Here is a 23,005-nt window from a genome sequence, read left to right as displayed (position 1 = left end):
TGGGTAGTGAGCCGGTGTGGCTCCCCGCCACCCCGGAGAGGGTCGAGCCCCAGCAAACCCTTGTACAGTCATCATCAGCACAGGTGACCATCAGCACAGTTCACCATCACAGGCGACCATGCAGAGCCCACCATCACAGGAGATCACGCAGTCTTCGATTCGCAGACGAGCTCCAGCATGGTCCGAACGGGAGGTATTGGATCTCATCGCATGTTGGGGAGACGAGTCTGTTATGGCAGAACTATGTTCCAAAAAAAGGAACGCAAATACGTATGCTAACGTCTCCAGGGCCATGACAGAAAGAGGCTACTCCAGGGACACAGAGCAGTGTCGTACAAAAATCAAGGAGCTCAGGCAAGCATACCAAAAAGCCAGGGAGGCGAATGGGCACTCTGGGTCACAGCCCCATACGTTCCGCTTCTACCGTGAGCTGCATGCAATTATGGAGGGTGACACCACCACTACCCCACCACTGTCCATGGACACCTGCAAGGGGGGAGTTGCATGGAGCGAGGAGGAAGAGTCATTGGAGGATGAAGAGGAGGAGGACGACAACAGTGCACAGGCAGCAAGTGGGGAATCCGTTTCCCCCCCCCAGCAGGAACTATTCTTAACGCTGGAGCCAATAGCCTCCCCCCACTCCCAAGGCGGGCTCCCGGACCATGACCCTGGAGAAGGTACTTCTGGTGAGTGAGAGCCTGATCGTAGCCACGCGGTGGGGGGCGGAGGGAAAACCCAGCCGTGCTGGGCTGTTCGCGTTTAGTTTAAAGGGCTCAACCCTGCTCAGAGCCTCATCGGAGCCACGCGCTGGGTGTGTGTGGGGGGGAAATGTTGTGTGAAGCAATCATCCCAAAGAGCCCACAGGCCCTCCTTTTATATGGCAAACACACCAGGCATTGCTTGCTATGGGAAAAAGGGCTCCCAGCAGATTGAAAGCATTGAATTGAATGTAGAAGAAGCAGAATCCCACATGCCCCTAGGCTGCCTGCAAGCTGAATTCTGTTGCCTGGCCAGTGTGTGATGGCTTACTCACACCAAAGTGTCCCCTTTGTTCTCTGAAATGTATCTTTTAAAATACTACCCTCCCTTTTTCTCCTCCCACAGGTGCAAATGTTTCAACGCAGCCCCTATCTACTCCGTCCCAGAGGCTGGTCCAGATTAGAAGGCGGAAAAAATGAACTCGGGACGACATGTTCACCGACCTCATGCAGTCCTCCCGCACTGATAGGGCCCAGCTGAATGCATGGAGACAAACAATTGCGGAGTCCCATAAAGCATTACAGGAACACAAAGAGGAGGGACGCGCACGATGAGAGCAGGCAGGACGCTATGGTCAAGCTCATGGGGGAGCAAACTGACATGCTCCGCTGTATGGTGGATCTAATGCAGGAATGGCAGCAAGGCCACGGACTACCGCTGCAGCCCCTGTATAACCGCCCTCCCTCCTCCCCAAGTTCCATAGCCTCCTCACCCAGATGCCCAAGAACATGAGGGGGGAGGCTACGGGGACCCACACACTCAACCCCAGAGGATCGTCCAAGCAGCAGAAAGCTGGCATATGCGAACTTTTGATTTGGTTTCTGGACTTGTCCTTCCCTCCTCCTCCACCCCCCTAACCCAAAAACCCCTCTCCCCCAGTCTACCTTCGGATTTCTCTCAATGTGTTGTGCAACAAATAATAAAGAACAGTTTTTAAACAATTTTGACTTTATTTCCTTTCATATATATAGGGGGCAGGTAACTTCAAGAGAAACAAACACAACTGTCACACCGTACCCTGGCAAGTCATGAAACTGGCTTTCAAAGCTTCTCTGATGCGCAGCGCTCCCTGCTGCGCTCTTCTAATAGCCCTGTTGTCTGGCTGTGCGAAATTGGCTGCCAGGCGAGTTGCCTCAACCTCCCACCCTGCCATAAATGTCTCCCCTTTACTTTCACAGATATTGTGGAGCACACAACAAGCAGCAATTACAATTGGAATATTGGTTTTGCTGAGATCTAACCGAGTCAGTAAACTGCGCCAGCGCACTTTCAAACATCCAAAAGCACATTCTACCACCATTCTGCACTTGCTCAGCCTATAGTTGAACTGCTCCTTACTACTGTCCAGGGTACCTGTGTATGGCTTCATGAGCCATGGCATTAAGGGGTAGGCTGGGTCCCCGAAGATAACTATAGGCATTTCAACATCCCCAACAGTAATTTTCTGGTCTGGGAAGTAAGTCCCTTCCTGCAGCTGTTCAAACAGACCAGAGTTCCTGAAGATGCGAGCGTCATGCACCTTTCCCAGCCATCCCACGCTGATGTCGGTGAAACATCCCTTGTGATCCACCAGTGCTTGCAACACCATGGAAAAGTACCCCTTACGGTTTATGTACTGGCTGCCCCGGTGTGCCGGGACCAAAATAGGGATATGCGTTCTGTCTATCACCCCACTGCAGTTAGGGAACCCCAGTGCATTAAAGCCACCCACAATGGTCTGCACATTTCCCAAAGTCACTACCCTTGATAGCAGCTGGTCAATGATTGTGTTGGCTACTTGCAGCACAGCAGCCCCTACAGTAGATTTGCCCACTCCAAACTGATTCCCAACTGACTGGTAGCTGTCGGGCATTGCAAGCTTCCACAGTGCTATGGCCACTCACTTCTTAACTGTGAGGGCTGTTCTCATTTTGGCATCTTTGCACTTCAGGGCAGGGGACAGCAAGTCACAAAGTTCCATGAAAGTGGCCCTACGCATACGAAAGTTTCGCAGCCACTGGGAATCATCCCAGACCTGCAACACTATGCGGTCCCACCAGTCTGTGCTTGTTTCACGGGCCCAGAATCAGCGTTCCACAGCATGAACCTGGCCCAATGCCACCATGATCTCCCAATCGCCACATGCCGTGCTTTTAGGAACATCTGTGTCTATGTCCTCATCGGTATAGTAATCGCACTGTCGTCGTTTCCTTGCCCGGTTTTGCAGGTACTGCACATACTGCTGGATAATGCGCGAGGTATTTACAATGGTCAAAACTGCAGCAGAGTTCTGAGCGGGCTCCATGATTGCCACGCTATGGCACCTGCACGGGTAATCCTGGAAAAAGGGCGCGAAACGTAGGAGGCCTGTTTGGTTCAAGATGGCCGATAAAAGGCGGTAAATTGTTGTCTTCTGTAGCTTTCACGGAGTCGGGAAGCTCGCTAGAGCTGCAAGAGCGGGAGAGCAGAGTTTGCGGCGGAAGCGTGAGCAGAGTTTGCGGCGGAAGCTGTGCGGCTCAGGTCACAATGGCTGAAAAACGGCAGGGAATTGTTGCCGTCTGTAGCTTTCACACAAACCCAGAACAGACAACATGGAAAAATTAGCTAGCGATGCAAGAGCGGGAGAGCAGAGTTTGCGGTGGAAGCTGTGCTGCTCGGTTCACGGTAGCCAAAAAAAGGCGGGAAATGGTTAGATAAAAGAGTAGATAGAAAGACGAGAGGACATGCGAGGTGGATTCATAGTACCAGGAGACAGGCGGTGCACCGTACTGCACTGTTTGCTGGCAGTATGGCGTCTGCTGTAGCTTTCACGGAGGGAGGAGCGACTGACGGCACACACCCAGAAGCACCCGCAAGAATGTTTTTGCCCCATCATGCACTGGGAGCTTAACCCACAATTCCAATGGGCGGCAGGGACTGCGGGAACTCTGGGATAGCTTCCCACAGTGCACCACTCCGACATTCGATGCTAGCCTCGGTACTGTGGATGCACTCCACCGAATTCACGCACTTTAGTGGGGACACACAACACCGAATGTATAAAATGGCTTCCGAAAATTCGAATAGAATAAGTTCGAATTAATTTCGTACTGTAGACGTACCCTTAGAGTCAACAATATGATGCTGTTGCAAAAATGCCTAATATCATTCTGGGGTGTATCAAGGGGAGTGTTGTAAGTAAGGCACAGGAGGTAATTGTCCTGCTCTATTCGGCACTAGCAAGGCCTCAGCTGGAGTACTGTGTCCAGTTCTGGACACCACACATTAGGAAACATGTGGATAAAATGGAGAGTCCAGAGGAGAGCAACAACAACAATAAAAAAATCAAAGGTTTAGAAAACCTGACCTATGAGGAAAGGTTAAAAACTGGGTAGGTTTAGTCTTGAGACAAGAAGACTAATGATTGTCTTAGGATTAGAAGCAGAGAAGGCAGTAGAGCCAACAATTTCTCTTGTAAACTGGAGACTGCTGGAAATATTTGCACCGCCTATAGATCTACAGACCCAAATGAAGTTCTCGGTTTTCTTTATGTTTCTCCCGAGCTGCATCCTAGCTATGGCAACATGGCTAGTATAGGTAGTGCCTTGCTGCCATTGGTTAGGCCTCCACTTACTGAATTCTCATATTCCCTTTATTGTGGGTAAATTCTCTGAGAAGTAATTATTGCTCATCAGACCAGCACACAACAACATATGATGCATAGTGTATTGTAAATTACACTGCCCTGAGAGGGCAAGCAAACTTAGTAGCTGTTTTCTTAACTCATCCCCCTTCCACGTGGCCACATCCTCCTGTTACATGAGTAGCTATCCATGAATAAAAGCATGGACACATTAGGATGAAGAGAATATACTGCACAACACCCCCCCCCACACACACTCTTCTTCATCTAGCTCCTAACCTACTTTCTGTGAATACCCCTAAATTTGGCTTCCCTTGATACCATGCAACATTTGGGCTTCAGTCTTCTCCTTTGCTGAGCATAAACATTTTATTCTTTAACATATGAAAATAGAAAGTCAAAAAATATATTCCTTGATGGCTAGCATTTGCAGCCAGGCTAATCTTTGTACGGGAGCATGAGTGAAAATTGATTAATCTGGAGGGAGGCTATAGGAATCAGATTAAACAAAATCTTGAAGAGAAAGTCTCAGAAACTTCTGAAAAGGAACAAATACAATGAGTCTCAAAAGCCATTCATAATGATGCTACAGTCAGTACCCCACAGAGAGTACCTTAGGACAGAAATAAGTGAACTGACAAATTGACTTTAAACAGATAGGCTGAAATTCACCCTGTGGTTTTGTAGAAGTACAAGCAAAACTGGCAGTGGGAGACAAATCCATTTTACATTTGCTGAAAACTAGAGATGAGCAACAGCTTCAAAGTTTGGAATCAAAGTAAAGGGTGCTCAGGTGCCAGTTTTTTTCCATTCCGTCCATCTTAAAGTGGCCACATTGAAAGTTCTGACTCAGATTTAAAGTTTTCTGAAATTTGGGCATGTTTACAGCTAGGCAGCTTGGATAAAAATAAATGAATTAAAAAAAATTTTTTTAAATCAGATGTAATTTAAATCGGATTTTTTTGATAAAATGCTTTTTGAGGAAAAAGCCTATCTAAAGATAAATTTTAATTAAGATACATTATAGCTCAAAGACATCTCATCATGGAATAGAGATTATAAATTTAATTCTATAGTATGAGATAATATATTCATGTAATGTTTAAGAAAAGTTTTGTAAATGAATTCCAATAGTTCATGGATTAGGGACCCAATTTTATAGGGTTCCAGGGGCTTCTGTATAGATTACTTAGGTTAATCATTCTATCTACCCAATGGGACTCAGTGCTCAGTCTCGAAGATACCATCAGAGATGCTTAGTTTTGCAGTTCTCAAACTGTGGATTTGTGTCTCCAGAGATAACATGCTTGTTAACAGCAAAAATGTTTTAAATAAATAAATAATATAGAGAGGTGAGGAATAACAGACCTCAACCCAATTGTCCCTCTGCAAATTTGTGTACACAGAGTCAATCCCTTACCTCTCTCTAAAACTGCAAAATTTCAGAAAGTTCAATGAATATAAGATTGTTAGGGGCAGAATAGATCAGGACAAGGAGAAGAAGTCTGGAGATAAATGTGAGAAGGGAGGGACAGGCAGTAGAAACAAAAGTGAAACTGTTTCAGCAACATATTCCAGAAGTCTTGAGGTCTTTCTGAGTGTAGCCTTCATTGATTTGAGATCTACCATACCATTCTCTTAGTAGAAGGGAAAACGCAAAATGGCAGCAGGCCGTAAAAGGGACCCAGTTTGGGAATATGTTAATGGAGCTCCTCTACCTGTAGGTAAGACAGGCATGCGTGCAAAATGCAAACAGTGCAACAAAGAAATGCAAGGCCTGCTTGCCCGAATGAAACAACATCATGAGAAGTGTTCCTTCTCAGGAGGAAGCTGTGTTGAAAATGATTAAAGGAACATGTCTGAACCTGCAGGATCTTCAGGTTGGTAAACATTTTTATTTCATACTTCTTTCTTAAGGACTGCCTATCTTCCTTCTGGACTATTCTTGAATTCTCATGTTTGAGCAAAAAATATAGTTGTTACTCTATGGTACTATCATTTTAGATGTAGTTGTGATAAAAAAATAAATAGCTGAAATAGGCTGATCTTCCTTTACAATTTCACCTTTAAAGTCGTACTGAGTGTCAGTGAATGCAATGAGTAATACTAAATGAGCAGTATTGTAATAATAATTAAAATAACTGCATTGACTTATTTTGTTTAGGAGAATCCATCCTCCACATACAGGATTCTGAAGACTATCCACCTTCAAGATCACCATCATTTGCTATAGTTTCAGAGTTATCTGCCAATGATAGTGTTTCAGTCACATCATGTATGTCACATAGCCACAGTATATCACCTGTAGCAAAAAGAAAAAGAAAAAAATCTCCTTCATCCAGACACAACCATAGATAAGTTTGTGATAAGAACCAGCAGATTACAAAAAGAGGTAATTGATGAAAAAAATGCCTGGTTTGTGTTATATCCTTGGGGGCAACAGTTTTAGGAAGAAATCACTTGAGACACAGAGAGCTGTAAACTTTGAAAGCAGCCACTTATTGCCACACACTGAACTAACCAAAAACCAGCCAAAACTGGCTGGGCTATCCCCTAATAATCTAACTCAGTTGCCATAGCAACAACAAGATTCTATTATCACGACAACCAAATACACAACAGTTTATTTATGCAACAAACTCTCCTTTCCGTATGGTTGAGAACCCACACTTCATTAACATGGTTCGGTCATTAAGACCAGGATACAGTCCACCCAACAGAGCAGATGTCGCAGGCAAATTGCTGGATAAAGTGTATGAAAGAGAAACTGAGTAGTGTGCAAAAGTTCTAGAGAGTAAAATTGTTAACCTGAGTCTTGATGGGTGGAGCAATGTCCACGATAGTCCTGTTGTATGTGCTTGTGTGACAACAGAAGAAGGGAATGTCTCCCTTACAGAAACAATTGATACATCAGGAAATGCACACACAGCAGAATACTTACATGTAGTAGCAGTAAAAGCGCTAACAAACTGTGAAAAAAAATTCAAATGTCTAATATGTAGCTTGGTCACAGACAATGCTGCAAATGCATCCAAGATGAGAAGAAATTATTTAGAAGAGTGAAGAGAGTCCCAAGCTAATAAGGTGCAGTTGCAGTGCTCATATGATGCACCTCCTAGCCAAAGACTTCAGTGTTCCAGAAACAAATGCTAATGTTGTTGAAATTGAAAAAATATTTCCGTAACAACCACTTTGCAGCAGCTGCTCTGAAAAAAGTGGGAGGAACCAAGCTAATTCTCCCACAAGACGTGTGATGGAACTCAATAGTGGACTGTTTTGAGCACTATATCAAGAACTGGCCTAATCTGATGACAGTTTGTGAACAAAATCGTGAAAAAAGAGATGGCACTGTCACAGCCAAATTTCTCAACACTGGGCTTAAGAGAAATGTTAAACACATGTTGAGTACCCTGAAGCCTATTTCTGTAGTCTTGAACAAAATGCAGGGAAATAGCTGTTTTATTGCTGACGCTGTTGAAATTTGGAAGGAACTGAGTGAGATCTTAAAAAGAGAAATATGCAATGACAGAGTTAAATTACAAGCATTAAAAAAACAAATGGGACAAGCACTATTTCCAGCTCATTTTCTTGCAAATATTCTCAGTACTCGGTACCAAGGTCAAACCTTAACTGCTGAAGAAGAGGAGTTGGCTATGACATGGACATCCAGCAATCATCCCTCCATAATGCCAAATATAATAAACTTCAGAGCGAAGGGTGAACCATTCAAGAAATATATGTTTGCTGATGATGTTTTAAAGAAAGTCACACCAGTGAACTGGTGGAAGTCACTTAAACACTTGGATTCAGAGACTGTTGAAGTGATAATCTCACTTTTAACAGCAGTAGTTTCTTCTGCCGGTGTAGAAAAAATATTTTCTCCCTTTGGACTAATTCATTCCAAATTGAGAAATCATTTGGGACCTGAAAAAGCAGGAAAGCTTGTTTTTCTTTTCCAGATTATGAACAAACAGGAAAATGAAGACGACTGAGTTAGCTGCAGAAGTCAATATTTTAAGTTTCTCGTGTTGACCTGGCTGACATAGTCAATTTAATTTTTGTTTGTTTTTTTAATATTTCATTTAACTATTTTACTTAAAAACAATGTTAACAAAAAACAAAGTTAAACTCAGTTAAACTGAGTTTAAAAAACTTGAATGTTTAACTAAATTCAAAAATCCATATGCTTGTTTTGTTAAAATATTATATGTTTGCTGTTGAAGAAAAAAAATACAGAATACATAACGTTAAATTGTTTCATTTAACTAAAACAATTTAAATGTCTGTCTGGTGATGTTCTCCTCCTAATACAGCATGGGAAGAAAAGGAGACATGCCACCACTAGTTTAGCTCACAATGGGACAGTTTAAGATGAGTTGTTGTATCTTTTGAATCAAGGTCGGTCTTCTAAAGAAAGGAATAAAGTCAGATATTATAATTAGGTCTCCACTTCTTTAGGCTTATCACGCAAACAAACAAACAAAATCCATGGAGTTACCTAAGGAGCAGTTCTGTAAAGTTGTTACGTTTCTGCTGAAAAGGGTGAAAGCAGGAGGAACCATTCTTGGGGCTTGTCTACACTACCGCGGTAGTTCGACGGCTGGAAATCGAACTTCCGGGTTCGATTTATCGCGTCTGGTCTGGACGCGATAATTCGAACCAGGAAGTGCTTGCCGTCGACTGCGGTACTCCACCTCAGCGAGAGGAGTACCGCGGAGTCGACGGGGGAGCCTGCCTGCCGCGTGTGGACCGCGTCTGAACCGCGGTAAATTCGAACTAAGGTATGTCGACTTCAGCTACGTTATTCACGTAGCTGAAGTTGCGTACCTTAGATCGAATTGGGGTGTTAGTGTAGACCAGGCCTTGGAAGTTTCTGACAAGAAAGCTTTATCAGCAGTGCCCTGAATACAGGGCCAGAGCTTCAGCTGGTATAATAAACTGGCATAGCTCCACTGAAGCCCATGGGGCGAAGCAAATTTATGCCAACTGATGATCTAACCCATTGTTTAAAATGCACATTTTCATATCTGATTATTGATAAAACACTAACTTCTTGATTTAAAATAAACTTCAGAAAACAGAACTGAAAAGAAGCATTTACAAACCTGTGTAAAAAGGGTCACACCTAATCTTGGAATTCCAAACTAGTACATTGGTATAACTGTATTAGTATTCACTGAGTGTCCTGTTACACACACTAAGAACTCCTTACATCCAAAGCTAAAGTTTATTCTTAAATTTTGACACAACAGAACTGCTCTGCCCCAGGATATAACTTCTTTTAATATCTGAAGCAGTAAATATTCAATTGATAAAAAGTCAGCATTATCTGAAATCTTCCAGCAGAAACAAACAGTCTCACCCCAAAAGGTGTTAGCCTGTTAAACTAGAGAGAACTTTTCACAACTGTGATGTTGTCCAGAATAAGTCTTGAACTGTTACCCCTCAGACTATTTACAGTCCCAGAAACAATTTGTCTGCCTACAACTGCCTATGCCTTTAAACGCAGTAAAACAATGGAACAGTTACACTGTGACCTTTACATTTTTTATATACACAGCTGTTCTGTTTAAATTGGTTTTAAAGAAGAAAACCACTGAAAAAGCCTAACTACGTTACCATGTGCTCTTTTCTATTTCTGACACCAAATGTACAATGTGAGGGTCTCCTATCTTAGCTAGAATTTATGCTCCACTTGGATAATGCAGACTTCTTAAAACAGCTCAGCATAAATCAGGCTAGTTTTAGAGTCTCTGTACTTTAGTTCACAATAAAAGAGATCTAGGTTGTATTAACCACGATCTTAAAAGTTTATTTCTTCTTCCTGAGATTGGAAAACAGTAGTGAGTATGTTGCTATTCAACTTCAGTTGTTGGGATATTTTAACTCTGTCCTTTAAAAAAACTATTCTAAATAAGATTGCCATGCAGCTTCCTCATAAATATCACTGCCTGTGGCTCTGGTGCATTCTGTCCTACATTTAAGTCTGGCAGTACCCTGGGACAAATAAAGCTCAACAGAAGATGGTAGACACCACCTTTTTCTGCTAACCATCTTGCAGTCTCATTTAAGTTTATTATGGCCCTTGCATAGGCATATGCAACACTTAAGAATTTGGTCATTGGAAAGTATATTTGCCACATATGCGTCAGTTCTAAAGCTCATTGAATTCAGTGGAAAGAGTCTCATTGACTGCAGTAGGCACCAGATCAAGCCCAAATTGAGGAGAACTTAATTTTGTAAATTAAGGTATTGTCAGGGGGTGGGATACTGGCAAAAGAATGAGGCTCTTTCATTCTTCATAGAGGTGTCCCACTTTTATTTAATTATCCTAAAACCATACTGTATACAAAGATAACTTTACAATACCAACGTTTACATATATGAAATGCAATTCATATGGATTTAAAAATCAAAATCCACTAACAGTGTGACCTCAGGTCAGTAGTCTGTTTAAAAAAAAAAAAAAAAAAGGAGAAGGACAAAATAACAGAAATATAAAAAAAAAAAAAAAAAAGTCAGTTGGACAATATACCGGTACTTACAAATGAGATCTCATTAAATGACACTGTTGCTTTTTTTATAACCGTTCTTAGAACATTCAGTTAGCAACAGAAAGGAACTGGGGGGAATAACAGCTGCAAAACTAGCGACAGCAGGAAGGCTGTGTTAACTTGTAACCATGCTTCTAATGATGACTACACTTGACCTAGGTAGCTCAACTACAGAATAAACACTTCATTTAATGTTCTCAAATCGTATTAAAACTACTTTTGGAAGAAAAAAGTAAAACAAGAACTTCTCCCATTGGCTTAATGAAAGCAGTTACATCAGCTAGAGCAGAGGTGGGCAAACTATGGCCTGCGGGCCACATCCAGCCCGCGGGACCGTCCTGCCCGACCCTTGAGCTCCCAGCCGGGGAGGCTAGCCCCCGGCCCATCCCCTGCTATCTCCTCACCCCCACAGCCTCAGCTCGCCGTGCTGCCAGCGCTCGGGTGGTGTGGCTGTCGGTCCTGCTGCTCTGAGCGGCATGGTAAGAGACGGGGAGAGAGGGGGTAGGATAAGGAGCAGGGGATCCCAGGGGGCAGTCAGGAGACAGGGAGCAGGGGGCGGTTGGATGGGGCGGAGGTTCTGGGCGGGAGGGGTCGGACAGGGGACGGGTAACGGGGAGGTTCAAAATTCAAAACATGCTTTATTACACCCAACTCATAAAAATGCTTTAGAGTTTACTCCCCAGAATTACAGGCTGGCTCCTGATCCATGGCTCAAAAGATACTGGGGATGTACTAGCCCAACTGGCCAGGTATGCCACTTGCTCACCAGTCTGAATGATGCTGAGGATGTTCAGGCCCAAAGCATAAGGAGGACAGAGGGAATCTGAACCCATTCTTCAGGCAAGTTAGATGTAGGTGCTTAGGGAGAGAACCAATGCAAATATTCTCCCCACTCCATGCAATTATAGTCCTCCACTGATCCCAAGCTTCTGTCAGGGCCGGCTCCAGGGTTTTGGCCGCCCCAAGCAGCCAAAAACAAAAACAAAAAACAAAAAAAAAAAGCCGCGATCGCGATCTAAAAAAAGCCGCGATCGCGATCTGCGGCGGCAACTCGGCGGGAGGTCCTTCACTCCCAGGTGGAGTGAGGGACCGTCCGCCGAATTGCCGCCGAATACCTGGAACTGCCGCCCCTGTCCGGAACGGCCGCCCCAAGCACCTGCTTGAGAAGCTGGTGCCTGGAGCCAGCCCTGGCTTCTGTTTCCCTGCACTGAGACCAAAGGGGGGAGGAGGGGTTGCCAGACTGCTTCTGTGTCTCTGTCAGCAAATCATTCAAACTCTGGCTGTCATTCAACTGGAAAGGAGTTTGACTCTGCTCCCAAGTCTGGAATGAGAAATGTGGTATCTCTTCAGCAACACCCCTCAGCACCCTCAATGGCATATATGGCAGTCAGGGGCAGATTCACAACATCTGCAAACAGAAAGGAGCCACCCCAGGTGGGGAGTTAATCATGCTCCCTTAGGATTCATAATTGCTTCCATGGCTACAGAACTTGGGCATGTCACCCAGCCCTGCAGGGTTCTGCTCCCCAGCAGATACAGGGTTTGAGATCTGGTCATACAAAAGGGGTGAACTAAAAGAAATATTATTAAATATACAAATAGAAACACACAAAGACTAAAGACAGACTTTATCATATCTCAGTCACACGGGGTGGGATTTTCAAGGAAGCTGATGTTAGTGAGGATCCCAATTCCCATTAAAGATCAATGAGATTTGGGACCCAACTCCCTTTGGCTCTTTTGAAAACGTCAGCTATTGAGAATTACAGGAGATTAACAGTTATTTGTGTGGGGGTTAGTTTTTTGGATTTTTTTTTTTTTTTTTACATTTTATTGATGTCTTATTGATTTTAACATCACTATGAAATTGTCCATAGTTTTGAATCTATTCTATCAACAACATTTTAACAGTTTATGCATTTTCTGCAACTTTCCCCCAAACCAACTACTGTAGTCAACATATAACCACACGTGGCATACTTGTGATGCAACATGTACATCAAAAACCAGAAATAAACCACTTAAAGCAAATTCCCCCTGAACTAAGTATAAGGAATTCATTTTTACATACATGTTTTAAATATTTAAATCAAGTAGCTATCTCCCGCTCCCTTTTTATTCCTTAGTCCAACTTCTATCTAGCAAATGCACAATTCAAAAAAGAAAAAGAAAAAATCAATTCTTTCAAGTGTTAGACCTCTATACAAACAATGTTTGATGCCAAGCAATGAACTGTGCAACTATCTGTCCACCATAACTATTAGCATATTTAAAGAAAATCCACAACATAAAACTGAATATAAAGCACAAGTCCTCAGACTGCAGTTTCATAGTGATTCAGAGGAAACTGGATTACCTAACTAGAATTTACCAAGCAATACTGAAAAGCAGGCAGAGTGTCATACCTTCAGTAGGAGAGACTATTCTGAAGAAATATTAGACATCTAAACAATAAGTCCCCTGATACATTCCCAATCAAATATTCTTTGCACAGCCAAGACTAGCACTTAAATCAATGAAATGTTTGAATGCACCATAGATATTGAACTCTTCATTTGGATTTGGGCCATTTCCTATACACCTATACATTATTTGTGTGTGCTTACACTGTATGTATACATATAATGTAGTATTGTGGTGCAAGAAGGAGCAAGAGGCACAGAGATGCATATGTTGTTACAGAAGTAAGTGTTTTATTTGTAACAACATCCTAGAAGTGACAGATATGTCACTGTATCCAGAAGTAGGGCTGCCTGTACAAATTAACTCTTTAAACAGCTTGATTTTCATTTACTTCAATGGATTTTGGATCAGGCATTAAGTGTCTTCCAATACAGCTCCCCTCTATTAACTTTAGAGACACCCCTCCCCCAAATCACAACCACTTACATATATTTTATTTTTAAAGAATCACAGCTAACATATTGAAATAGAAAAGCCTGGTGAGATCCAACTATAAACTTCAGCTGAAAAACATTTCCTTTTCCTTTTGGTGGCAGGAACAGCTGTTTCCTATTTGATGTTAGTCTTGGTCTTTTTCTCCCTAGGTCTGTGGATTTGGTTTGTGGGGGGAGGGGGTTCCACCCTTTTGTGTTTATTATTTTTGTCTTATTTGACTTGCACTTTCCACATCCTCTGGCTCAGATTTCTCCTGAAGGGCTGATTCATAATTCACAGATTCTTAATCAAAGTAACTAGACAGATTGTCTTCTCCAAGATCACATTCATCATAAGATTGTCAATGGATCTATATAGTACTTATTACAGTCTTGCCAATATACCACACAAGCTTTGGGTGTGTGGAAAGGAAGCATTCTGCAAGCTCTCAAATGAGCTGGACTTCTTTAAACTCAGAGTGGAATTAAAATCTTTGCTACGGACCCTCCAATTTGCATTCAGCAAATGAGCTGCCTTTGCTCTCATAGGCCACAACTCCCACACTGCAAGAGGCTTTCCAATTAACTGAACAAGGCTGCATCACCAATCTGTTCAATTTGTTGTTGTATCCACTACTAGGCAATGTTTACAGTCTTCAGTAAACTGCTCCAGTATATAGAAGAGAAGATGCTACTTCATTCCCAACACTGCCACAGTCACATACTGGTAATCTGCAACCATAGTTATTGCGGACATCTCTCCCACACCATGTGCGCTACCTAGATCCCTTTTTACAGCTGTCAGATTTTTAGTCTGAGCAGGAATGCTGGGAAACTTTATCATATCTTCCACATACAGCTTCTTACTTATTGTTACCTGTCCCCAAAGCATTTTGTTGGAGTTGCTGTTTTGTGTTTGAGTTTGTTTTATTTAAAAACAAAACAAAACAAAACCCTTAAACATCATTGTATCAAAAGGGATAACTCAGTTAAGTGACTGAAATGTCACTTCTGAGCATACTCAGTAGCATCCACTGCCATTTTTAGCAATGCCGAATAAAGCTCATCCCCATTTGTCACATCACAATTCACAGTCTCTGTTTGGCCTGACCCAAGGGCTGCTGTGCTCAGGCTGCTATTGGACAATTTGCATGAAGGAAATTGTAAAAATCTCATTTTAAAAAACTACACATAATTCACAATCCTCCAGAGACAAACAACAGTGGTGAATTTGACTCAAGCCAAATCTCACTGTAATTGAGACTTTAGAATTAGTCTATTTTAAACTGTAATTGTGCAGCTTTAAAATTGCATTAAAATATTTTGGAGGTTAGTAGTCAATTATTAGCTATACTTACCAGGGAGGGAGGAGAGGGGGGAATAGTTTAATAGAGAAACAACACATTTTAGTCTCAATTTTTCTATTTTTGTACCACAGTGGGGAAGTTTTTTTTCCAGTTAATGAAGTGTTAGCCTTTCCACGGAGCCACTCTGCATGTGCTGGGCAAGCTATACTTTGCCATTTTCTCAGCATAACCCTCTTGGATATAGTTAAAGCAGTAAAGAACCACTTTGAGGCAAATAAGGTGAGATGGAGGTTAGAATCCAGGAGACAAAGAATACACAGCATAATGAAAGGGGCAAGGGAAAGGCTTTTGAAAGCTAGAACCAGGCTTTTTTAAGCATCATTCCAAAAATGTCTTCACCATATGATACAGAAAAAGTCTACAAGATAAATTTGTCAGCTGCATTAAGGATAGATTTCTCTAATATTTCTTATCAGATATGTTCTCCGGTGTTCAGTAACCAACTATGAATCTTATTTTTTTGCAGAAACTATGAAGCAGGCAATTAGATGTAGTCCTAACATAGGGCAAAGTGTTTTACTCTTTACCAGCTATACATGCTTAGAGCTAGTTTCCCCACTCTGCTTTGATTCCAGTGTCTAATGGTTGTGAGGGAGGATTAACCATTGATAAATTTTTTTCCAGCTAAGTGTTTCTCTGACAGTAAACAACCAAAACAAGGTGACATTGTCTCTGACAACTGCCATGCAACTTCCATGCTTTTCTGCAGAGGGGCAAGTAGCTGATCTTTGAAAAGTGATGAAAGCAAGACTGAAACCAGTCTACCAAGGTTCAAGCGTGTAATTTAGAGATAGGCGACAAGGAGCTGTTCTCCAGGCTATAAATATTTTCCTTGTACTCCCATGAGGAACGCCATTACAAGAAAGGCAAGGCTGTGATCCCACGCTGCATTCAACACCAACCAACAATGGCTGGTGACAGGAGGGAGAGCAATACTTCATTCCTAGTATATGTTTGTAAAGTGCTTTGAAAGGCTTGAACAAAAGCATGAAGCACTGGTTCTTGGCTGTGATTATCTTCCAATGTATGCAATAGGAATGATATAGGTATGAAATGGGTATCATGTAAACTGAATCAGAATAAGCAGCATCAAATCTAGCCAGGCTCAGAGAAATTAACTCCTTCTATATCATACTAAATTAAATGCTGTCATAAGAGCCATTTATATTGAAATATCTAAACAATGGAAGTAGCATCAAATACTCTGATTTGTTTTCTGAGAATTCTCAATCATTTCACTATCCTAACATACACGGTATCTGAATTATACACATCTTTTAATCTTTGACATATAAATTTGCTTTTATAGCCACCTTTTCCTCCAGAGATCTCAATTCACTTTATAAAATATTCTTATCCCCATTTTACTAATGGAGAAACGGAGGCAAGGAGCATTTATATGACTTGCCCTAGGCAAATCAATGGCAGCATCAGGAATAGAAACAAGCTTGGTTGACTCCCAGGCCTCTGAGTTAATTGCTGTACCAATGCTGCTTCTAATGTACTTTGGATGGAGAAAAAGAAAGGATGTTTCTGTTTCGCATATGCATTTGTACTTTGAATTTGTATGGTAAGAGAAAGTTTCACCATTACCTAGTACAATAACATCTAGAGTTGTGTAGAACCCACAGTTTCTAAATAATCATGTCAACATATTCATAGCACTGTACAAATATTGACTAATTCAGAAATTAGGATAAGAACACAAGAACGACCATACTGGGTCAGACCAATGGTCCATCTAGCCCAGTATTGTGTCTACCAGCAGTGGCCAGTGCCAGATGCTTCAAAGGGAATGGCCAGAACATGAAAATTATCAAGTGATCCAACCCCTGTCGTCCAGTCTCAGTTTCTGGCAGTCAGAAGTTATGGGACACCAAGAGCATGAAGTTGTGTCCCTGACTGCTGCTGCACATTGAGCAAATGCTTTCAGGGAACTAGCCATAATGACTCCAAGATTCTTTCTTGAGCAGAAACAGTTACTTTAGACACCAATACTTAATATGTATAGTTGGGATCATATTTTGCCATGTGCATTACTTTGCACTTATCAACATGGAATTTCATCTACCATTCCGTTGCCCATTCACCCAATTTTGTGAGATCCCTTTGTAACTCTTCACAGTCTGCTTTGGACTTAACTATCTTGAGTAGTTTTGTATCATCTGCAAACTTCACCACCTCACTATTTGCCCTCTTTTCCAGATCATTTATGAATATATTGAACCTGACCGGTCCCAGTACAGACCTCTGGAGGACACTGCTGTTTACCTCTCTCCACTAGGAAAACTGACAATTTATTCCTACCCTTTGTTTCCTATCATTTAACTAGTTACTGATCCATGAAAGGACCTTCCTTCCAATCCCATGACAGCTTACTTTGCTTAAGAGCCTTTGGGGTGGGACCTTGTCAAAGGCTTTCAAAAAGTCCCAGCCCCCTATATCCACTGGCTCATTTTTGTCCACATGCTTGCTGACCCACCTCAAAAGATTCTAGTAGATTGGTGAGGCATAATTTCCCTTTCCCATGTGGACTCTTCCCCAGCATATCATGTTCGTCTATGTGGTCTGATAATTCTGCTCTTTACTGTCATTTCAACCAATTTGTCTGGTACTGAATTTAGGCTTACCAGCCTGTAATTGCCAAGATCGCCTCCAGAGCCTTTTTTAAAAATCAGTATCACATTAGCTATCCTCCAGTCATCTGCTACAGAGGCTGATTTAAGCAATAGGTTACACACCACAGTTACTAGTTCTGCAATTTCATATTTGAGTTCCTTCAGAACTCTTGGGTGAATATCATCTGGTTCTGGTGACTTATTACTGCTTAATTTATCAATTTGTTCCAAAACCTCCTCCACTGACACCTCAACCTGGGACAGTTCCTCATATTTATCACCTAAAAAGAATGGCTCAGGTGTGGAAAATTCCCTCACATCCTCTGCAGTGAAGACTGATGCAAAGAATTCATTTAGCTTCTCTGAAACAGCCTTGTCTTCCTCGGGAGCTCCATTAGCACCTTGATCATCTGGTGGTTTCAATGATTGTTTTGGCAGGCTTCCTTCTTCTGATGTACTTAAAATTATTTTTGCTGTTAGTTTCTAGTTACTCTTCAAATTCTATTTAGGCTTGCCTTTACACTTTACTTGCCAGAGTTTGTGTGCCTTTCTATTTTCCTCAATAGGATTGGACTTCCAATTTTTAAAGGATGTCATTTTGCCTCTAACCACTTCTTCTACTCTGTTGTTTAGCCATAGTGGTGGTTTTTTGGTCCTCTTACTGTTTTGTTTTTTTTAATTGAGGTATACATTTAGTGTGAGCCTCTATTACCATGATTTTAGAGTTTCCATTCAGCTTGCAGACATTTCACTCTTGTGACTGTTCCTTTTAATTTCCGTATAACTAGCTTCCTCATTTTTGTGTAGTCCTACTTTTTGAAGTTAATGCTACTGTGGTAGGTTTCTTTGGTATTTTCCTCCCTATAAGAACGTTAAATTTAATTATGTTATGGTCACTACTACTGAGCAGTTCAACTATATTCATCTCTTGAACCAGATCCTGTGCTCCATTTAGGTTAAATCAAGAATTGCCTCTCCCCTTGTGAGTTCCAACACTAGCCTATCCAAGATGAAGTCATTTATGATGTCTAGGTATTTTATCTCTGCACCCCATCCTGAGGTGACATGTTCCCAGTTAATATGGGGATGGCTGAAATCCCCATTATTGGGTTGTCTGTTTTTGTAACCTTGCTAATATCCCTGAGCATTACACAATCACCATCTTGATCAGGTGGTCGGTAGTATATTCCTACTCCTATATTCTTAATATTCAAGCATGGAATGTCTACCTATAGAGATTCTGGAGTACAATCTGATTCATTTAAGATTTGTATGATATTTGACTCTATGCTTTCTTCCACCTATAGTGCTACGCCCTCCCCCTCCTCCCAGCATGAGCATACTCTGGCATTTCTATATATTGTGTACCATGCCCCATTTATCATCATCATTCCACCAAGTTTCTGTGGTGCTTATTATATGAATATCCTCATTTAATACCAGGAACTCAAGTTCATTCATCTGAGTATTTAGATATCTATCTTCCTATGAAATTCTCAAACATTTTTGTTGGGGAGGTGGGGGGGAGAGTTCAGGCTTATGCCTTTGTTGGAAGCAAAATATGAAGTATCTGTCCCTTTGGTTTTGCTGTTTTCATGTTGCTGGCAGTCATATCAGATGTAGCCACATAATGCATTTGCCAAGTGGGACTCAATGTTCCATTGATTTGGAAGTGTCCTGTATGACTAAGGCAACAAGTTTTGCACATATAACTAATTAAATTTTGTATCAAATGTTCCCTGTTATTTAGATCACTGAGATGCTTGCTGCTGTACTTAAAATAGGATTAAAGTGGTGTTTATGTTGCTCACAGATTCCAAATAAGAGTTGGATTCCAACAGTGCAACTGGTGAGATCCCACAAGATATTCTGGATCTTTTATTAAGCTTGACTGAGCATTTCAACAACCAAATATTAAAATTAGATAAATAATTTTAATGATCTGCCTTATGCACAGATTTGTGGGAGGCAGAGGGAGAAAGTGAAATGGCATTAGATTTTTATTTGTTCCTACTTGTGTGCCTGTGTGTTAAAATGTACTGAAAAACCCTTCCTAGGCACTAAGTGCTAACATTTGAAGGATTCACAGATTAGGGAACAGATCCTGCATCTTCCAGACACTGTGGAGAATTTAGCAACAACTCAACTGTATGCATGCAGCTCCAAATAACCCAAAAAGTAGCATCCATTAGTCTTACTGAATGAACAGGAGAAGGGCTGCTGATTTCAATGATCTCCTCTCTCACCTCAAAACCTTTTGTGTTTTAATCTAAAAATGTGGGCACTGTGCCACTAGAATAGTTGAGCTATGGAGAAACTCTGAATAATGGTCATAGATTGTCTGTGCTACCCCCTACAGCAAGATGCACAATCACAAAAGGCATACAAGCTGTGTACAAAGTACATGACATCTTACTAGTGCCTCAAACAAGAAAGCATTCAGCTTCAAGCTACCAAATAGCTTTAAGTTTGAAGCACTAACAAGCCTTTCAACTATGTGCACATAACTGCCTTTTGACTCCAAATCCTCCTCATGTATAGAAATATATTAAGAAATTCATGGTGCTTTCTTCTTTCTCATCCACACAACCTTTATCTTTCCCCTCTATTGATGGAAATGAAAACCAGAGTCTAAAGAGAGAAGTATATCAGATACTAGATGCATTACATGTGACTATGACACTTTACTGTCTGGTATTTTACCCACAGATTATATCAGATTTTAAATACAAGTCTGGATGCAAAGTAGTAGAGGACAATGCAGGCCATGACAAAAAAAAGTGTCATTAGTATTTTTAATCAAGTATTAAACATCTATTTTTTTTTTAATTATTGCAGTCCAAAAGTGCTCTTTGCAGCCCTCCAGTGGTTAAATGGAAAGTAGAACTCTTAACAGAAATATAGAATTCAGATGTGCCAGTCTGTTGAACTGGCTACAACATTGTAAAAGACGCCTAAGAAGAAACAAAAGCTGGCATATTTGCCAGAATAAAAGATCTACAACAAGAGGTAGTTATTGCTAAAAGTTTATGCTAAGTAGGTAAAGAGAAGAAGGGAGATATATCCTTGCATTAAAATACATCCCCTTATTGATTATCAAACTTCACAAATACATATATTGAATATGAAATAGAAGTAGCAAGTCCCTTTATATGTACTAGGTTCGGGTGCCTCTATTTCTGTATATTGAGAGAATCATTTACATTTTTTCCCCAAGCAATCTGAATCTTTTCCCAGAAAGAATTAGTTCCATATTGAATACAATGTTCCTTGAAATTTACCTGAGTCAGGTGGCTAAATTACAACCGAAGAGCCCCCCACAAAAATAATACAAACAACAGGATTTCTGACATGAATACAGTAATTAAATCACTTTTAAATGATCTGAAAGTAAACTAAAGCTAAAGACCTCAAAACTTCTGTTCTGAATCTCTTTGTAAGAGTGAAAAGAAGCAGAACTGCAAGAGAACCATGTCAGGAAGAAAAATCAGATTATTTTTAATGGGCCAAAACAATCCATAAGTGTCAAATGAGCAGCAGCAAACGGTTGCCGAACCAACATAAAAGCTGAGGTTATTGAAGGATAAATCTAAATAACCCTCCCACAATCTATATTTAATTATAACAACGGGATAAAAAGAGGGAGCAGACCGAGTTAATTTGGGGTGGTCCCAGCGATTTGATGCTAGACAGCTTCCCAGAAGAAGTGATTGTTACTACCTTCCCCACACACACCCTAAAACACACACTTTCCTTTCAGTGTCCCAGTCAGCCCTGACAGTTTGTTTACTTTGAACCAGGAGACATCCCGACGTATTTGAGATCCCTAAATACGACTTTGTCTTTTTAGCTAATAGATGCAATCGTGATCTCCAAACCGGAACGGTAATCGGAAAGTCGCGGTAAATCTCAGCAGAAATCAGCCTGACATCCTTTCATTTGTCACTTCCTCCATCTCACACACACACCCTCCACCCCCATGGATGTTTATCTTGTCCAAAAAAAAAAAAAAAAAAAAAGTTGGCGTCAACAAGTTATTCAAAAATTGTCCCAGCTCTCCTGCGCACCCAGCAACCTGTCCTCCCCCCGGTGCCGTGTAACGCCAGCCCCACTCACTCGGGATTCACTGTAAGCAGGCGGTGGGTAGCTCAGTCACGTGAGTAAGCTTTTTGCTCCGGTCTGGCTCCCGGGCTAGTGGCTTGGTCTCCGACCTCTCCCCTTGGAGCAAACGACCCGAGGCCAACAGACTCTTCCTGCAGAGCCAGAGCCCCTCAACCGCACATGCCGGAGAGCCGGTGAACACCCCCCCACCCCAGGCTAAGCCAAGCCCAGCGCCCCAGCGGCTCCTTGTGTCTCCAACTTTCCGCGGCGTCCCCTCGGCGGTGGGTCGCTCCCCACACCCGCACTGACTTCACACCATGCACAAGCAACGTGAGGATTTTTTTTGGGGGGGGGGGCATGTGCGCGGCATTATTAGCCCAGCTGCCCCCCTCCGAGCCACCCTAGCGACCTGAGCTCCTTCGAGCAGGAGGGCGACCGCCCAGCTGTACCGGGCTCTCTCTCCCGGCACGCCTGGCTGCCGCCGCGAGCCCCCAAACTTGTGTCCGCTTTTTGCCGGATCCTGGGCGCTCCCCACGCCGCAGGCACGGAGGTCAGGGCAGCCAAGTGTCACCTTCCCCGCGCGCGGCCGGCAGGGCATCCCCCAGCCCCGGCAGGCTGCCGGGAAACTTCGCCGCGCTACCCACCTTTAGCGGCCAGGAGGCTCCCGACCCCCAGCAGGAGCAGCGCCGACTCCCAGCGCAGCCTCAGCATCTCCGGGCTGCTCCAGGCAGGTGGGGACTCTCGGTTCCTGCCCAGACGTGAGCGCCACCAAACGCTGGGCTGCTGGGGGCTCCCCTCGGCTCCTTCCGCCCGCCTCTCCCGTGAGCAGCCTCCAGGTGCGAGCAGTGCTGGGGGTGGTGGGCTGCTGCTGCGGCGACGGCTGCTTCCTCGCTTGCTGCTCAGTCATTCACAGCCTCACTGGCAGGACCAGAGCAGCGCCAGCTTTCACCCCGGGACTGCTGCCACGTCACAGGGAGGAGATTCATTAATATTCATGAGCAGAGAGCGAGCGAGAACAGCACAGGGTGAGAGGGCCACGTTCTAGCCCGGAGCCCTGCACACACACAGCGGAGGGGAGAGCCGGAGGTGAAGCGCAGAGACAGCCGGGGTCCACCCTTCCGCGCGCTTA

At 42.7% G+C, this 23,005-nt stretch overlaps 1 protein-coding gene across 2 annotated transcripts in view; it reads right to left on the bottom strand.

The window, feature by feature from the left end:
- Positions 1–22,752, bottom strand: part of CLSTN2 (calsyntenin 2) — a 676,166-nt gene extending 653,414 nt beyond the window's left edge. For both annotated transcript variants that reach the window (XM_026649976.2, XM_026649975.2), the window contains exon 1: positions 22,521–22,752. In XM_026649976.2, coding sequence (XP_026505761.1) covers positions 22,521–22,587 — 67 coding nt within the window. In that variant the 5' untranslated portion in view covers positions 22,588–22,752. The remainder of the gene's footprint in view (positions 1–22,520) is intronic.
- Positions 22,753–23,005: the final 253 nt, after the last annotated feature.

The sequence above is a fragment of the Terrapene carolina genome, unplaced genomic scaffold (genome assembly GCF_002925995.2).
Source record: "Terrapene carolina triunguis isolate 2854851 unplaced genomic scaffold, T_m_triunguis-2.0 Scaffold88, whole genome shotgun sequence".
Taxonomy (NCBI): Eukaryota; Metazoa; Chordata; order Testudines; family Emydidae; genus Terrapene; species Terrapene triunguis.
The sequence above is the reverse complement of the archived record's forward strand: the minus strand, read 5'-3'. Positions and strand labels throughout refer to the sequence as shown.